A 16864-nucleotide genomic window follows, 5' to 3' on the forward strand; every position below is an offset into this window, starting at 1 on the left:
CAAAAGCCGCCGGTGACTCACGCCTGGCGCCCGCGGCACCCGCCAAGCGGGTGTTTACGCGGCATCACCCAGCTCCCTCCATCTGCTTTGATCCACGGGCTAAATATTACCGGCCCCGGTGTAAAAATAGGAACCATTTGGGAAGGTCCTGAGTCAGCAGCATCCGCCGCCGGCACCCGCCGCCATCCTCCCCGGCACGCCGAGGCACCCACGGCCTTGTCCTGCCTCACCGGGGAGCCCCAGGGCCCCTCCAGCGATTTGGGGACACCCATAGGGAGAGGAGGTGGAGGGGGGCGGGACACAACACCCCAAAAGACTGCATGCATTCGGGTGCCACCCTCGCGCCTGCTGGAGCAGACAGCCAGGCCCCCCCGGGGATGCTCTGTGTCCCCGAGGGGTGCTGCTGTCCCCAAAGGATGCTGCTGTCCCCAAGGGACGCTGGCCACCGGCGATGGGTGACAATTGCACCCCTGTATTTCAAGGCGAGCACATTCCCATATGTACAGGCGGGGAATGGGGTCCCCTCCTTGGCCCCCTCCCGCGCTCGATGTCGGGTCCCCACCGTGGCCGGTGTCCCCTCGCAGCCAGCTGAGCCCCCTTGCACATCGCCAGCCCCACGCCCAGAGGGATGCAGGGGACAAGCATCGGTGACTAGAGAGATGCAGGGGACAGAGAGTGACACCAGAGGGATGCAGGGAACAAGCATCGGTGACCAGAGGGACACGGCAGCCAGCTGGATCCCATGCCCCAGCCAAGCCGGGAGACCGAGCCACCGAGGAGCGTGTGACACGGGCCGCAGCCGGGCAGTCCCCGAGGCGGTGACAGTCCCCAGCAGGACTCGCGCCGCTGAGTCACCGCCACCAGCCCAGCGCTCACCAAACCCCTGCGAGCCCACGGGGGAAGGTTCATGTCTCCATCTGCTCCCACCCGACCTGGCCCACCGGCATCTCCCAACACCCCGGCAGCTGCCACCGGCGATTTCTCTGCTGCCAGCGCCTCGAGCGTAATTTCCCTTAATTGCTTTAAATCTCACAGCCTGACACTTCCATGCGCCTCTCTGTCTTGCTTTTCTCCTCTGATTTTTTTATTTCCCTTCCGAGGTGGCTGGAAAGCGAAGAGACGGCCAGAGCAGGGTTTTCCAGGGCACAGGAATTAGTGCATTAGCAACAACGGCAAAGCCAGAAGTTTCACGCAACAGGAGCTGCCGCCGGGAACCCCCGCTCGACCGGAGTGTGCTAAATATGGAATTTAAGGGGGAAAAAAAAAAAAAAATAAAAACCAACCCTCAACCTGTCTCCCTGCACCTGCAGCCTTTGGAGGAGTCCCCGCCGCGGTGGGGATGGCACCGAGGCCGGGCAGACGTTGCCTGTCACAGTTGGGAACCAGCAAGGAGCAGGGAAGGGGATGGTGGTGTGGCGGGGGGACGACAGGGAGCGGGACCCCCGTGGCTGGCAGGGAGGAGGGCGCAGGGTCGGAGCGAGCCGGGTGCCACGGGCAAGCAGGTCACCCGTGTCCCCGCCGTGGCACAGCCCTGGGCAGGGGAATGTCACACCCTAACCCCTCCCGGGGTTGGGAGGTGGAGGGGGGGGGGGCCCCCAAGTTCAACCCCGGCACCCCTCCGCCGCCCTTCCCGGCTCGCCTTCGCGTGCTCCGGCGCAGGCGCGCTTGGGCAGAGCCGCTCGTTCCTGTAACAACTGCCACATGCAAAAGCCATTTCCTGAAACAAACAACCTTCCGCGGGGAAACCGTCGCGTGGGGGTACGGCCCCCCCAGGAGAGGGGCCCCGCCGCCACCCCCCCGCCTCTCAGAGCGCACCTCCGAGCTGGCAGCCTGAGCGAGCACCCCGAGGCTGCACCCCCGAGAGCACCTTGAGCTCACAGCCCAGGCTCACAGCCGGAGCGTGCACCCCGAACACACACGCTGGGTGTGCACCCCAAGAGCACCTCAAGCTCGCAGCCCGAGCGCACACCCCGACCCTGCACCCCACGGGCGGCTCAAGTTCGCAGCCCGAGCTCCCAGCCCCAAGGCTGCATCTGGAGCGTGCACCCCAAGTGCGCACCCCAAGAGCACCTATCCCTGAGTGTACACCCCAAGCGTGCCCCCCCCCAGTGTACACTCCAAACATGTACCCGGAGCCTGCACCCCAAGAGCACCCCCCACCCCGAGCACACATCCTAAGCGTGCACCCCAAACATGCACCCTGAGTGCCCCCCCCCTCCCCGCAGTGCACGCCCGAGCTCGCACCCCAGCCCCCCTCATCACCGATGCTCTCCAAACACCCCAAACCCCCACAGAGGGGGGGGGGGGCCTCCCTCGCCGGCTGCCGCGGGGGCCGGTGCTGCTGGCTGGGGCAGCACAGCAAACTTTGGTGCCCCAAGTCCCCACGCCCAAGCAGCAGCAGGGCTGTGAGAGGGGACCCCCCACCCCAAAACCCAGCGTACCCAGCATTTCTCCCCATCCCTCCTCAGCCAGAACCTCCCCCCCCCAGCTCATCGGGGAGGGAAGAAACCCCCACGGTGAGGGAGCGGCAGCAGGAGAAGAAGGGGGGATCCAAGCACCCCAAAACCCTACAGAGCCTTGCAGTGCTGCCCCGGGGCTGCCTGCTCCCCCCCTAAACCTTGCCAGACCCCAAAACCCCTATTAGCTCTGGGAGAAAGTAACTTCACCCCCAAATTCCCCTCGGCTGCTGCTGGCTGGGGCAGACAAAGGGGTGTCCCCAAGCTGGGGGGTACCCTACAGGGACACCCCAGGGGGAAGAGGGGCCGGGGGGGCCAGCGACAGCATCGCTCGGTGCCTTACCTGGTAAGTAATAGAGAGGTGGTTTCAACCCAAACATGATTTATGTTACAGTTCCATTGCGGCCAGGAAAAAAAAAAAAAAAGAAAAAAGACCCAAGGTGAAGAGGATGTGTCAGGAAGCAAGGAAAAAATAATAATAATTAAAAAAAAAAACCCCAAAAAAATTAGCACCAAGCCACACGGAGGGGGTTGGAAAAATAAACCAGAGGCGAAAAAATACGGTGGAGCGGGGAGGAGGAGGAGGAGGAGGAGGAGAAGGAGGAGGAGGAGGAGCGGGGGGAATCAAGTGCGTGGGGGGAGGAGGAAAAATAAAAATTGAAATAGCAGCGAGCCCAGGGCGCCGGCGGAGGGGTGGCGGTGGCGGCTGTCACCGGCGTGGCCAGGGCAGGAGCGGGGCTGCCACGGCGTGACGCCTTCCCGGGGGTTTTCCTGCCGCTTGAGCCCCGAGCACACAAAAAAGCCGGCGAGGAGGAGGAGGAGGAGGAGGAAGAAGCGGCGGTGGGACCCTCGGCGTGGGGGGCAACGCACCCCCGGAGCAGGCCGGTGCAGCGGGGTGTTTCCCCCCCCCCCCGCCACCCCACTGAAGGGTGTTGGCGGCGTGGGGTGGGTGACCCACGCGGGGCTGCGAGCCGACGTCTGTCCGTCCGTCCGTCTGTCCGTCCGTCCGAGCGGCGCGTCCCGAGGCGAGCAGAAAAGCCCAAGCTCCCTTGGGCTGCGCCAAGCCGGGCAGGCGAGAGGCGGCAGACTTGCCCCTCGATCAATTTTCATGCAAGAATCATTATCGGTAAATTGGAAATCTGGCTACTTGACAGCAGATTTGTCTCCCCTAATGAAGGGGAGCGGGCAGGAGAGCGGCAGGCAGCTGCTCGCCCCGGCACCCCCCTCCCCGCGTCACGCCGCCCCGCTTCCCCCAGGCTTCAACCTTCATCCCCGGTGGTTTTTTGGGGAGGCGAGCCCCGGGGCACCCCGCCAGCCGAGGCCGGGAGGGCAGGAGAAGCCTCCTTCCCCCTCAAACCCCGCTCCTCCTCCTCCTCGCCTACACACAGAATAATTTTTCTTTTTCTTTTTTTTTTTTTTCGGTCTTTTCCGGGATGCTGTTTTCAAACAGCTGCCAATGGGGGGGCGAGGGGGTGTGGGGGGGTGGTGGATATAAAATAAAAATAGAAAATCAAGCCCCCCTAGTCGCTTAAGGAGGAAAATTAGGAAACAAAACAATAAATAACCCAACTTTCCTGCCTGCTGCTTCACAAAAGGCAGGCGCAGGAAGGCTGCCTGCCCCGGCCCCTACGTGGGGGGCGAGGGGCGAGCTCCCACTGCCCCCCCGCCGCGCCCCCAAATCCCCCCTGCCCAGCCTAGCTCGCTCGGCGGGGGCTGCAATCAGACGCCTGATAGGATCTCCCCCATTCCCTCTCCGCTGATGCATTAGCAGATCCGGGAAGACATGCTTGCAGGCAAATAGGGCTAATAAATGCTATTACGGGGAGAGCGAGGGAGGCTGGAGATCCTGGCTGCACCATAGTAACGAGGGCCCGGCTTAATTTGCTTTAAGCAAACGATCAGCCAAGGCGGGGTGGAAAAGGGGGGGGGGGGGGGGAAGCGTGGCGCGCTCACGGCACGCATGGGCGCGCTCGCGGCTCGCATGGGCGCGCTGGCTGGCGTGGGCGCGCTGGCGTGGGTGCGCGCTTCGGGGCGCGTGAACGTAAGCGTACGTGTGTGCTGCCCCCCCCTTCCTTCCCCCCACACCCCACAACACCCCCCCCCCAAGCTCTGGCCCTCTCTTCCCAAACTGCCGGCTGCTTTTAACACCAAAGTTCACGAAGGCGACGTGTGATATCTCGCCCCTGCAAGAGAAGCCACATCCTGTATGATAATGACCAGCCCTTCAAACAGCTTAAAGATACAGGCCATTCCCAGGGCCCCACTGCCTGCCCCTGCCTGCCCCTGCCTGCTCCTGATCGCGGGGCAGGGGGGGCCAGGGGGGTCCCGGTATCACCCCAAGCCCATCCGGCCCCATGGTTGAGGAGATTGGGCCCGGTGCTCGCTGCGAGCGAGCAGGAGGGTCTTTGCAAAAGGTCTTCTGGCTGCGAACGCACGCGTGTGCACGCACACAAACGCACACACACACGCGTGTACACACATGTGTGCACACACACCCCCCCCTTTCAGCCCAGCTCCCCAGGAACCCATTTGGCAAAGACAGACCCGGTGAAAAACTGCCCCCCTCCTCCTCCCCCCCGCTCCCCACGTTAAATATTGCTTTTCTAATTCCAGGTCGGGGGATTATTATTATGTCTTTTCTTCCTTCCTAACCTACATCTGTCAAGATCGGCGCTGGGAGTATTTCTGGCCTGTCCCCTGAGTCATCGCCCGTGTCCCGCTCCCTCCGAGGCAGCTCCCCTGCTCCACCGGGCTCCCATCCGTGGGGTGCTGGGTGCTGGGTGCTGCTGCTCCATCGCTGCTTCCCCCCTCCCCAGCCAACCCCCCTCACTCCGCACCCCTGACTGGTGCATTAGAAAATGTCACTTATGGGGTGACACAGCTCTGGGAAGCCCAAGCCCAATGCCCCCTCCCAAAGTGTGGGTGCCAGCAGGACCCCCCACCCTGGGGGCTGGAAAGGCTGGGGGGTCACCACGTCACCCAATTTCCTCGGGCCCCCCATCACGACCCCGCTCACAGCCCCCCCACGCTTTGATAAGGGGTTGAATTTGCTGGGCTCACGCAAGCACCGGGGGACCCCTCCTCTGCTCCCCCCGCCCCTCCATCGCATGAGCCGTAAAAATTAATTTGCAAACATGTCATTACACAATAGCTGTACAGGCAATAAACCTGTAATTACAGGCGGCTGGGGGAGCGGGCAGGCAGGCAGGGAGGGCAGGCAAGGAGGGCAGGCCTGCCTGCCAGCTCGGGCTTTGGGGTTTCGCCTCCCCCCTGCTCCCTTTGTTCATTATGCAAACGAGAATTGCTTCACTCCTGGAAGTTGGGCTCCACTTCAAAGGGGCATGCTGCCTGCGCTGCCTGCGCTGCCTGCGCTCCCCACCCTGCCCATGAAAGCCCTAACGCCGCCAGCACCCAGCACCCCACGCCTGGGAGAACCCCGTTGCTTCGCCGGGATGGGGAAACCGAGGCACAGCGGCCCCGCAGCCCCGTTGGGAAACCAGCCCGGCCCTTTGCGACATCGGCCCAACCGAATTATCCGCCGCCCTCCCTTCCTCCCTCCCTCCTCCTCCTCCTCGCTTAGAGCCCCGCTCTGCCGGCCAGCGCCACCCTGCCTCAGTTTACCCACTTACCACCCCGTGGGAGACGGGACGCGGGGCACCGGCGCGAGACACCCGCCCGGCCACCCAGCAGCCAGCTCTGCCACGCCTCGCCGCGCCCCTCGTTAGCGGGAGAGCTTGACGAGCCTGACCCACTTCCCCCAGCGCCGGGAGGATTAATTGGTTCCTTGCTCGCGCGAAGCCGCCGGGAGCTGGGGCAGGTGCCAGGCGGGATTAGCAAAGCATGAGAGCGCAGCTCGCCGGGCAAGCGCGCCGCCGGCCCGGCCTAGGCCGCCCCAAGCGAGCCGGGGTGACAGTGGCCACAAACGGGACCCCTCGCCATGGGGATGCCACGTGGCCAGGGCTGCCCGACCTCCTCAGGGATGCTCGACCTTCCCCGGGGGTGTCCCTAAGGAAGGGGGTGCAGTCGTGCTGGGGATGCTCGCCTCCAAGCAGCCCAGCTTGGGGAAACTGAGGCACGGCCGCTCTCTGCCGAGGCACCGGGCTCCACCGCGCTCCCCGTGACCCGGCACCCTGAAAGCATCCGCCGGCGGGGACGCACGAGCAAGAAGGGGAGCAAGTGGCCGCCTCTCACCGTAAATAAGCGGCTCAGCGATGATTTCCTGCTCTTGTTGACCTTTGACTATGCAGAATAAAGACATAAATCCATATTTTAAACCCATCTGAGCGCCAGCCAGGCCCACAAAGCCATTTACAGCCTGCGATTTGGACGGGGCAGTGAGCAGGAAAGCGATGGTTTCTCGAGGTGACATTCCCCAGGAGGGAAATGAAGTGTTTTATTTGCAGATATATAGGGCACGGTCGTTCCTTCGCTTCCCCTTCCCTCCGCCCTCGGCTCATAAATAAAACATACGGCCGCGTAACCGGCTAATTACGGGAGGATGGCAAAACCCCGCCGGTCGCTGGGAAAAGAAATCAGCTTTTTAATCAGCCCACTTTCCTCCCCATCTAACTTAAGGAGAAACGGGCATTTCAGGTGCTGGGATGGATCCGAGACTCTCCGGCGGCTCGTAGGCTCCCGCCGGGGTTGCGCACCCCGATCCCTCGAGGCGGCTTGGGTTGGGATGGGGGGGTTCAAGCTACCTTTTTTTTTTTTTTTTCCCCCCTGGCTGGGAAAAGGATGTCTTTGAAAAGTCTAATTGTTCCTTACACATTAGATACATTAATGAGGTCTCTGATCAAGCGGCTGGCTCTCTGGCAAGGAGGCTTCAAGTAGCAATTTTCCATTTGTGTTTCAAATTTTAATGAATGTTCCTGTCTCCGGCTGCGATGCGCGGTGATAATCCGCACGGCTCGGGTCAGCGCCGGAGCAGGGGCTGCCGCGCGGGAGGGCTTGTACAAGGGTTTGATTTCTTTGGGGAATAGTTCATACAAAAAATGGTAATGGCAGAAGACAGTCTTCCTTCCCCCTCGGCTGCCAGAGCCCGAGAGCTACAAATCAGAGGGTTATTATTTCTTTCCGATGTCCCTAAAGTATCCTATATCTTTAGCAGGAGAGTAAAGTTCAGCCCTGATAAGATTGCGGCGCTGGGTGAGACACGCTTTTCCTTTCCTCCTTGCCTTTTTTTTTTTTCCTCCATCTCCTTCTCCCTCTCCCTCCATCCCTGCGGAGGCCGAAGGGGTGTCCCCAGGGCCACCAGCCCCCAGCCCACCCCAGGGCCACCCACGGGCAGGGCAGAGCCCCCGTCCCCCCCCATCCAAGGGCCGCATCCGGAACCCACCCCGCCAGGACAAGATTTTTATAACCTTGTTTTGGCATGCCTGCCATTAACTTAATTTAACATCCATATTGCCGCTACTTAATTAAATAGATGAACTCATTTTACATTTGCAAGTCTTAATTCATCCTGAACAAAATTGGCCATGTTTCGTTCTTTCTACGCTACCAGCTCCCCGGAACAAATGACTGCCTTTTGTAGTTAACTGCTAGTACAGGTTAAAAGCTAATTAGCAGCCCGGGTTGGGTGTTAACTTCCTTATTTATCACCCGGCGCCACTCGATTAGCGAGGGGGCGCGGGCTGGCACTTCCTTGTCCATGCGTGGGCCCCGTTTTTGCAGGGGTGGTGCCCGTGCTCCCCGGGCAACGGTGCTGGATGCGGGCACGATGCGCGGTGCTCGGCACCTGACGCGGGGTGCTCGGCGCTCGGTGCCTGCTGCATCTCGGTATGTGGCACATGGCGCTCGGGGCATGATGGTTGGCGCTCGGGGCATGATGTAGGGTGTTCAGGGCATGATTTGGGGTGCTCAGGGCACGGTGCACGACGTCTGGTGTTGGCTGCGTGAGCGGGATGCACCCAGCAGCGTGGTGGGGCAAGTTGGGCAGCACCCAACCACCACACAAGCACCCAACTATCGCCCGAGCACCGCAGGAGAGCACCCTCCCAACCCCGCTGTCCTGCCAAGCCATCACGGGCTCTGCGCTGCCCAACACAACCCCCCACCCCGGTGATATTTGGGGAGAAGCCCCGAAAACAAGCATCGCCCCTGTTTTTCAAGCATGGCTGCGGTGCTCCCACCCACCCAGCTCATGGGGTGCCCACGTCAACCGGCGACAGCTGGAAGCTGCCGGTGGGAAACGGCGCCAAGGGTCCCCACATCCAGCGCTGGCTGTGGTGGGGGGCACAGCAGAGCTGGGGGGACGCGGGGGGACCCACCGGGCGATGCCGAGCCTGGCAGGAAGCCGCTCCAGGAAGGCTCATCTGGTTTGACTAACAAATCGCTAACTGCTTCCCCCGAGGCAGGTGGAAGGAAACAAGCTCCGTGGCTGTAAACAACCCCCCCCCCGCCACGGCCTCACCGGCCCCCCGCTTCCCACCCCCAGCTCCCCACAGCCCCCCTCGCGGGCAGCAGCCAAGGGCAGGTTGAGACAGGAAAAGTGCTTGTGAAACACCCCTCGCCATGCTCTGACGCAAGCCCCAGCAGGGGCATGGGGCCCCCCCCAGCCGCTGCCCGGCCCCCCGGGGGACGCTGGCACCCCAGGCAGGGCGTGGGGTGACGCAGAGCTTGTACCAGCCCCAGCCGGCCCCACAGGACAACACCTCTCTGGCGCCCGCCACACCGTCCCGACTCAAGGGGATGAGCCAACGCGGTGCCTGCTGGCAGCACGGGGTGGCTGAGAGCAAAGCTGGGTGACACCGCGGTCCCTGGGCCACTGTGAGCCGGTGGCACGGACGGGTGCACCCCCAGGGCAGCGTGCCTGGGCGAGGAGGAGACCAGGGCACCGGTGGCAGTCGCCATCACCGGTGACGTCCAGCCCCGGTAGCGTGGTGGCGGTGGCATGGCGGTGGACAATGCGGCAGGAGGGGGACCGATAGGCATCTGCCTGGCCCTGTAAACCGATCTGCCCCCGCCTGCTGAAATAACAGCGAGGGGAGGCAGCTCCGGTTACCGGCAGTGCCGGGGGCCGGCTGGGTGCCAGCGCCCTTGGCCGAGGGCCAGGCGGCTCCACAGGCGCCGAGTGGGGGACCCCCGGCCTCCCCCCCCCCTCTCCCACCGTCACGGCACAGAGCTGCTCATCCCGCTCCCCGGCGTCACCACCTCACCGAGCTCCCCACCCGGTATTTCAGGTCTGGCACCCAAGCCGGCGCCTTTGGGAGCCAGCGGTCCCGTAGGGACATCACCCTCGCCCGGGGCCACCGCCATGGGGACAGCACCAGCCACGCCGCGTGGGAGCAGGAATAATTCCCTCCCCGTGGCACCACGGGAGTTATCCTGAGTGGTTTTGGCTGCGTCCCCCCCGGCACGGAGGGGTCAGAGCCTGGCAGCACCAGGATGAGGAGCCACCGTGGCCAAAAGCAAAGCCTGAAGGCCAAGATCTGGCCCCTTCAGGAGGAGGGAGAAGCACTATCCGGTGCCCTCTCTTCCCCCTCAGACCCCACCAGGACCCCACCCCAAATCCCCGCCATCAGCAGAAGCGAAGGAGTGGGGCCGTAAGGAGCGAGGGTGAGAGATAACAGCCCTCTGCGCCGGCGAGATAAATAGGCCCAGCAGCGCCAAGCTGTACTGGGCCAGGAGCTAATAGGGGCTGTCAGGGCGGTTTAGAGGAGCAGAGCATCGTTTCGGGGCCCGGCTGGGAGGATGCCGAGGGGAAGTGACAAGGAAGCTGAGCAGAAAGCGACAGGCAGTACACAAAGAGCATGTCCTCTGTAAGTGGCGATAAACCTTGAAAAAAAAGAAAAGCTAAATCAGTTGTTTAGCCGATGTACCACATGCTGACAGGGCAAATGTGAAGGCTTTTATGGCCACATGGGTTTTCATTTGCAGTTATTCATAGCGGAGCCGGGCGCTTTATCTCACTTTACATTATGTGCAACCACAATGCAGACACTTGCACCGCAACGCATTGCCTCCCTTGGAAAATATTAATATGTAAATGTCAGGCTCGGGAGGGCAGCGAGGGAACGGCGGGTTGCGGGAGCCGTGCCGGGGAGATAAAACCTGCCCTGAAAGGGAGGGGGCGAACGGGACCCCCACCCTGCACCCAGGGGTGTGCAGGAGCCGGGGGGAGGCAGGGGCACACACGTGTGCTCACCTGGGACAGAGCTGCTGCAGCGGGGAGCGGGGTGTGCACGTGGGCTCTGTCGTGTGGGATGCGTGTGCGTGCACACGCGTGTGCACAAGAGACACCCTCTGCACAGCGGGATGCGCGTGCGTGCACATACGTGTGCACATGGTCTCTGCCGAGCGGGATGCATGTGTGTGCGTGCACACGTGTGCACAAGAGACACCCTCTGCGCAGCGGGATGCACACGTGCATCACCAGCCCCTCTGCAGAAGCCCAGACCACCTCAGCAGACCGACGTGCGTGCACACACATCCATGTGGTACCCACACACCCCCAAGCACCCCCCCTCGCCCTCGCAGCCCAGGCTTCCCCCACGCCCCACCGCAGCCCCCACCCTTGCTCTCTGCCCTGGCCATGCCAGTGACGGGGGACACGTGTGGCCAGGCCAGGGGCCGTGCTGGCAGCAGGGGGACACGCGTGGCCAGGCCAGAGGCCGTGTCAGTGGCGGGGGCACACGCGTGGCCAGGCCAGAGGCCGCGGCCGGGCGCTGCTGGGTTGGGAGGAAGCCCTGCCTGGGCAAAGCGCGCCGGCGCAGCGTGCCAGCGCCTGCTGAGCCCCGTCGGGCAGCGCTCCAGCCATGCCTGCTGTTCCCGGGCTCCGTTCCTCTCCGAGAGCCTCCAGCCCCGGGGGTAGTGCCAGACTGACAGCCTGGAGGCTATTTATTCGCAGGCAGAGGCAGCAGGAGCTGCTGGCGGATGCAGGAGCCTTTGTCCTACAGGGAAGTTTGCTCCCTGCCTCCCGGGCTGCCCCCCATCTCCCCCCAGGGCCCCTCTTTCCACCCCCAATGCACCACCCAAACTTGGCGGGGGGGGGGGATGTCCCAGCCCCGATGCCCACCGTGGCTTGTCACAAGGCCCCAGCACATGGTGATGCCAGAGAGCTGCCACGCTCCCCGCCCCCATCCCCGGCACCCCCCAGCATCACCAAGGGTCTGGAGGGGGCACCCCAAAAGCAGCTGGGGGCAGGGCTCCCCACCCCGGGCTTTGCCGCTCGGCACCGTGCCAGCCGGGGTGGGGGGCATGTCCGAAACGCGGCCCCCCTCGGCCGTTACCAGGAGAAGCGCTGGCAGCCGGCGCTGGCACGGGGACAAGCCGGCGAGGGAGGCTGCCCCCCAGCACCTCAGGGAAGGGAACAATCCCCGGGCATTTCTTTTTTGGCAGGCCCTGGGTGCCCCCCCTCTGCACCCCCCCGTCCTCCTCCCGCGCTCGGGCGCGGGGATACAATTAAATCAGTGTTCTGCTAACAATCTGCCAGCTAATAAGACATTTTCCTCCCTCTCCCTCCTCCCCCCCACTCCACCCCAATCCGTGTGTGATGGGAGCGCTTTGATATGAGAGTGGACTCTAATGGGTTCGGTGTAAGGGAGCCTTAATTTATTACGTGCCTGTAATTGATGTTTGTATAAAGTAGCTCTTACAGCTCCTCAGAGCGGGAGATGAAAAGCAATCAGTCAGCCATTTGCCTCGAAAGGAAGGAGAGAAGAGAAGACAGACAGCGAGAGAGAACCAGACATACTCATCAAGCCCGGAGAAAAACCCAGAAAGCGAGGGAACAAAACAAAATCCCCCCCGCGCAGCCTCGCCAGCGGCTCTGGCACCGCCGGGTACCGCCGCCAGCATCCCTGGGTACCACCACCAGCATCCTCCGGTACCCCCACCAGCATCCCGAGGTCCCACCGCCAGCATCCCCGGGTCCCACCGCCGCCCCAGTGCCCCCAGTGCCGGATCCCGGCGGGGATGCTGGGGGGAGGCAGCCTCGTGGAAGCGCGCCAGGGCAGGATGCGGCCCCCTCCCGCGCCGGCGGCACGCGCGGGGCTGATTAGGCGAGGCGGGCTGCGGCAGCCGGTGCTGAGCTGCTCTAATGACGGCGGGCGCTGGGGAGTCACGTGCCGCCCAGCGCCGGCTGGGGAGCCGTACGTCACCAGCCCCGGCAAAAAATCGGTGCTAAATTGAATCAATCCATCTTGGAAATGGCTCTTGTCAGCCGGTGTCAGGGAGAGCGTCTGCGGGAGAGGGATCAGGCGGGGGCAGGCCGGCGAGGGCCAGGCGGTCGGCACCGCTGCCGCAGCGCTGGCAGGGCTCTCCTGGCCCCCCCACAGTGCTCAGCGTCCTCGTACTGGGGGTACGGGGGTCCTCCTGCTGCTATGGGGGGGCCAGAGCAGGATGGGGAAAACAGATCCCCCAGCAGATTGCATTGCACCGTGCCTCAGTTTCCCCACACAGGGCATCCCGTGCCCCCCTACCACCTCTCCTGGGGAAGGAGGGCAGCTCCACACCAGGAAAAAGCCCCAGGAGGGATGGAGACCCCCCCCAAGGGCCCATCTGCACCCCAACACCATGCCCAGGGCAGAGTGTGCCAGGCTGGGGACAACGATGCCGCACCAGGGAGACAAAGACGCCGGCGCTTGACACAAATATAGATGGATCCTCGACGTACGAACCCCGCAGCCTGGCAAATTAAAACATAGCGTGAAAGGGGGGACGGAAACAGCCCCGGTGATTGATTTTCCATCCAGACACTCAAACCAACCAAATATGTCACCCAGACAAGCCCTCGGAAAGCCGCAGCGAGCCCAGATTTATCCTCCACTTGGACCGGAGACCATCAATCCCGATCCATCCCCGGTAAATGGTTTAACATCCCCGACTTCCCGCCACGCTGCCCATCCCACCCGCTGTCCCTGCATCGACGCCAGCGGGTGGGATGGGCACCGTGGTGGGAAGATGGGGCGCAGGAGCCGGCACCGTGCCAGGACAGGGAATACAGGCAAGGGGACACATAGCCGGGCTCCTAACGAAGGCAATTAGAGGGGAAAGCATCCCTCGCGCCGCTTCTCCTAATTAAGAACCAACCAATTCCCCAGCCCGCCTCTTCCCCAGCTCCGGTACAGCCTGTTATTTACCTGCAGCTAATAGGTTGGGCGCAGCTAATGATAGTCTTGTATCAAATGGCTGGATCTTGGCTTCTGACAGCTTTAAAGACCCGTCTCGGGGACACGAGGGTTTCTAATTACGGGGTTCGTCACGGGAAGGCTGGGTTCAATGCCAGTCACTCTCCCCGGGTGACATTTCTGCCCGGATTGGAAATCTAAACACAGCCCAGCCAGTTAAGGTTAAAAATACGGCGCTTGACAAGACAAGGGATCATAATTTGGGTCACCGCCGGGTTTAATTAATTGGAATGGAGCAATCAAAGCACCGCGTGCGGTAATTACAGTCCGGGTTGGGGCAGGGCTGGGGGAGGTGGCGGTGCCCAGGCGAAAGGATGCGGGGGGATGCTCCCCACCGTGGGGATGGGCAGGGAGCAGGCAGGGGGGCATCGCCCTCGCCCCAGGGTGCAGGCAGGCATCGCGTGCGGGGAGCTGGAGGGGCAGGGAGGAAGATGCTAAGGAAGCGAGCCGGGAGCTCGCAAGCATGCCATCCTCGGCAGACCGCAGGCCAGCCCCACGGGGACACTGGCCAGGCAAAGTGGGGTCCGTCCCCGGTGTCCCCATCTTCACGGTGCCACGCGGACACAAGCCCAGGCTCCCATCTACCACCACAGCTCCGCCGGGGCCGCCGCGCCGAGTGATTTATTCCCACCAATTACCAGGGCACTTTTCCCTTCGCCGGGACCACGCTTAATTGATTGGAACCTATTGAAAACAAATTAACCGGCACCGGGGCGCAGGGACCTGTTTACAGCTCCTCGGCGGGGCGGCGGGGAGGACACGTGAGAGGCTCCAGCACGTGGGCGATGCCGGTGAGGACGGGCACGGCCCCGTGGGATGGGGAGGAGGAAGGTGCGATAGCCCAAACGTCCCTCCACGCTGCTCACCGGCTCTTCTGCAACGGTTGTGCCTGATGCAAGGGGGAAACTGAGGCACGGAGCAGCACAGAGCCCGAGTGCTCATAGTTCCTCGCTGGAAAAACCCTCCACGGTATGGGCAGGGCTGAAATGTTCATCCCCCGACCGCCACCCCCGAGAAGGGGTGCTCGGAAGAAGCCAGCGACGGTGACCCCATTAAGCGAACCTGGCTAGCATTAATTTGACCCCATCCGCCGCGCGCTAATCAGCTGTAACCGTGGCACCCAGCTCAATCCAAATTGATTTACCGAGGCTGGAAATGGATACAAATGTGATTAAAGGCTTTTTATTTTCCATAGGTCCTCTCTAAAATGATTTAAATCAATTGCTACGTGCAGGGTCCTTCCCCTCCCTGGCCGACTCTGTGGCGCCGTGGGGTCAGCCGGGGAGGGAATAGCACCCCAATTTCCACCACCGACCCCGCAGCACCCACCCAAGGAGGGGAGCAGCACCCCAATTTCCACCACCGACCCACCCACACCCCTCGCTGGACCCCGAGCATCCTTCACCGGCGGGATGCCGGCGTGCCGGGCGGCCCTGGCGAGCGATCAAAGCCCATTAGGCTGAGCGCCGATGCGCGCCCGTTGTTCGTCAATTATTCAAACAATAATTGCACCCTTATTTAAAGTCTAGTCTTGCGTGCGCGGCACTGCAGGCTGCCAAGGCCCACGTTAGATTTACACCCCCGGCGCGCTCCCGACGCCAATTAATTAAGCAAACACATTCCTCGGCACGCTCTCAGGTGTGCAACCTGCCCGTCGCTGCGGTTCATCCCGGCTTCGGCGTCACATCCCCGCCTGGCCGAGGGGTCCCCAGCCCCCTGGGGGGGGAGTAGGGGGGGTTATGGGGTCGTTATTAGGGCTCTTCATTATTAGGATCGGAGCTCTCCCCAGGGAAGGGGATGGCTGCTCTCACCCTGTACTCCAAAACCAATTAAAGATGAAGCGATCTCCTTGTCTACACTTTCCTACAAATTTCCCCTTTGGAAAAAAAAAAAAAGGAGAAAAAGAGAGAAAAAAGGAGGTGGGGAGGAGGGGGCTGACACCGACATCCGTTATTAGGGGCCTGCTTGTTCCCACCGGCACCTAACGAGGGGGGAGGCTGGGAGTGACAGTCACCAAGGGGTCAATTCATTCATCTGGCCGTGTTATTACAAGTCCAAATTTATTGTCACCGGGCCACGTTAGCGCTGGCACCGAGGACGCGAGGTTGCACCCCTACTGAATAAGCAGATAAATGAAAGACATCTGGAGAGCAGAATGAAGGGGCAGATTATTAATGCTGAAATTTAGAAGCCAAGGTCTAAGCCACGAATCCATCAGCGCAACCAGTTATGTCCAATAAATTAGGAGAGATAAGGATTGAAGGATGGTATATTAAAGGCAACATTCATTTCTGAACTGGCACGAGGGCTCACAGGCATCCTCCCCCCCCCCGGTGTTAACCCTTCCTGGCCGGGGATGTGCCGGAGCCAGGGAGGCAGTGGTCAAGGGGATGGAGCCAGTGTTCCAGCAACGGGCATGGGTCCCCACGCAGACCCACCCTGCCACTGGCTGCCTGATTTGGGGTTGAGGTGGGTGGGATGGAGCGTGCGCAACGATGGAGCGTGCCCGGAGACAGAGCGTGCACAAAGATGGAGCACGCAGGATGGCATGTGCGCGGCAACGGAGCGTGCACACGTGTGGCAGAGGCAGCCACGGCAGGGCAGGGCACCCCACGGTTGCTAGCCGGGGAGGACAACAGGTCGCCAGCCCTCCCGGCGGCCCACCCATCCTCCCCAATTAAGGGGCTAACGGGCCTGGGGGCCTCTGCGGCTCCTTCCAGCTGCAGCATCTCTGGCCTTTGCCCCGCTCTCTCCCCTCTGTCCCCAGGCTGGGTTCAGCTGGCCCGGCTGGTCGTGTGGGGGCTCGTTACCAAGGGGGACAGGTAAGGACTGAGGGGACAAAGCCTGTCCAGGCACCCCAGCCCCGGTCTATCACCAGGAATTGCCCCCCCACCCCATTCCTCCTGCCCTCAGCACGCAGCTGCCTCCTGCCCACAGCCCCATCCCACCCCACACTACAGGTCCCACCACACCAGCACCTCCTGCTTGCGCCTGCCTCAGTTTCCCTAACACCATCGCAATGGGAAGGCTCCCCGGGGACAGCTCTGGCTTCCCGGGGACAGCTTGGGTCCCCATCCTGCTGGCCCTGGGGGTGATGCTGCAGCCTGGCACCCCCATATCCATGAGCCACCCAATCGGGTGCACCCCTTGGGGAGGCGAGGGGACACAGCCAGCCCGGGGCTTGCGACCTGCTCTGTGGCACGGCAGCGGCACAGCCCCAGGGCCGAGCAAGCATCTCTGTGGCATGATGCCTCTGAGGGAAAAAATCCAGATTTT

At 62.5% G+C, this 16864-nt stretch overlaps 1 protein-coding gene across 5 annotated transcripts in view; it reads right to left on the reverse strand.

The window, feature by feature from the left end:
* The window catches only part of GSE1 (Gse1 coiled-coil protein), a 102838-nt gene that overhangs the window by 27177 nt on the left and 58797 nt on the right, over positions 1–16864 (reverse strand). The window contains exon 1 of one of the 5 annotated variants that reach the window (XM_074881357.1): positions 2800–3296. The exons of the other annotated variants lie outside the window; for them this stretch is intronic. Within the exon in view, the coding sequence (XP_074737458.1) occupies positions 2800–2836 (37 nt within the window). The 5' untranslated portion in view covers positions 2837–3296. Of the gene's footprint in view, positions 1–2799; positions 3297–16864 lie in introns of those variants that run through there. 5 annotated transcript variants of the gene reach the window in all.

The sequence above is a fragment of the Strix uralensis genome, chromosome 12 (assembly GCF_047716275.1).
Source record: "Strix uralensis isolate ZFMK-TIS-50842 chromosome 12, bStrUra1, whole genome shotgun sequence".
Taxonomy (NCBI): Eukaryota; Metazoa; Chordata; class Aves; order Strigiformes; family Strigidae; genus Strix; species Strix uralensis.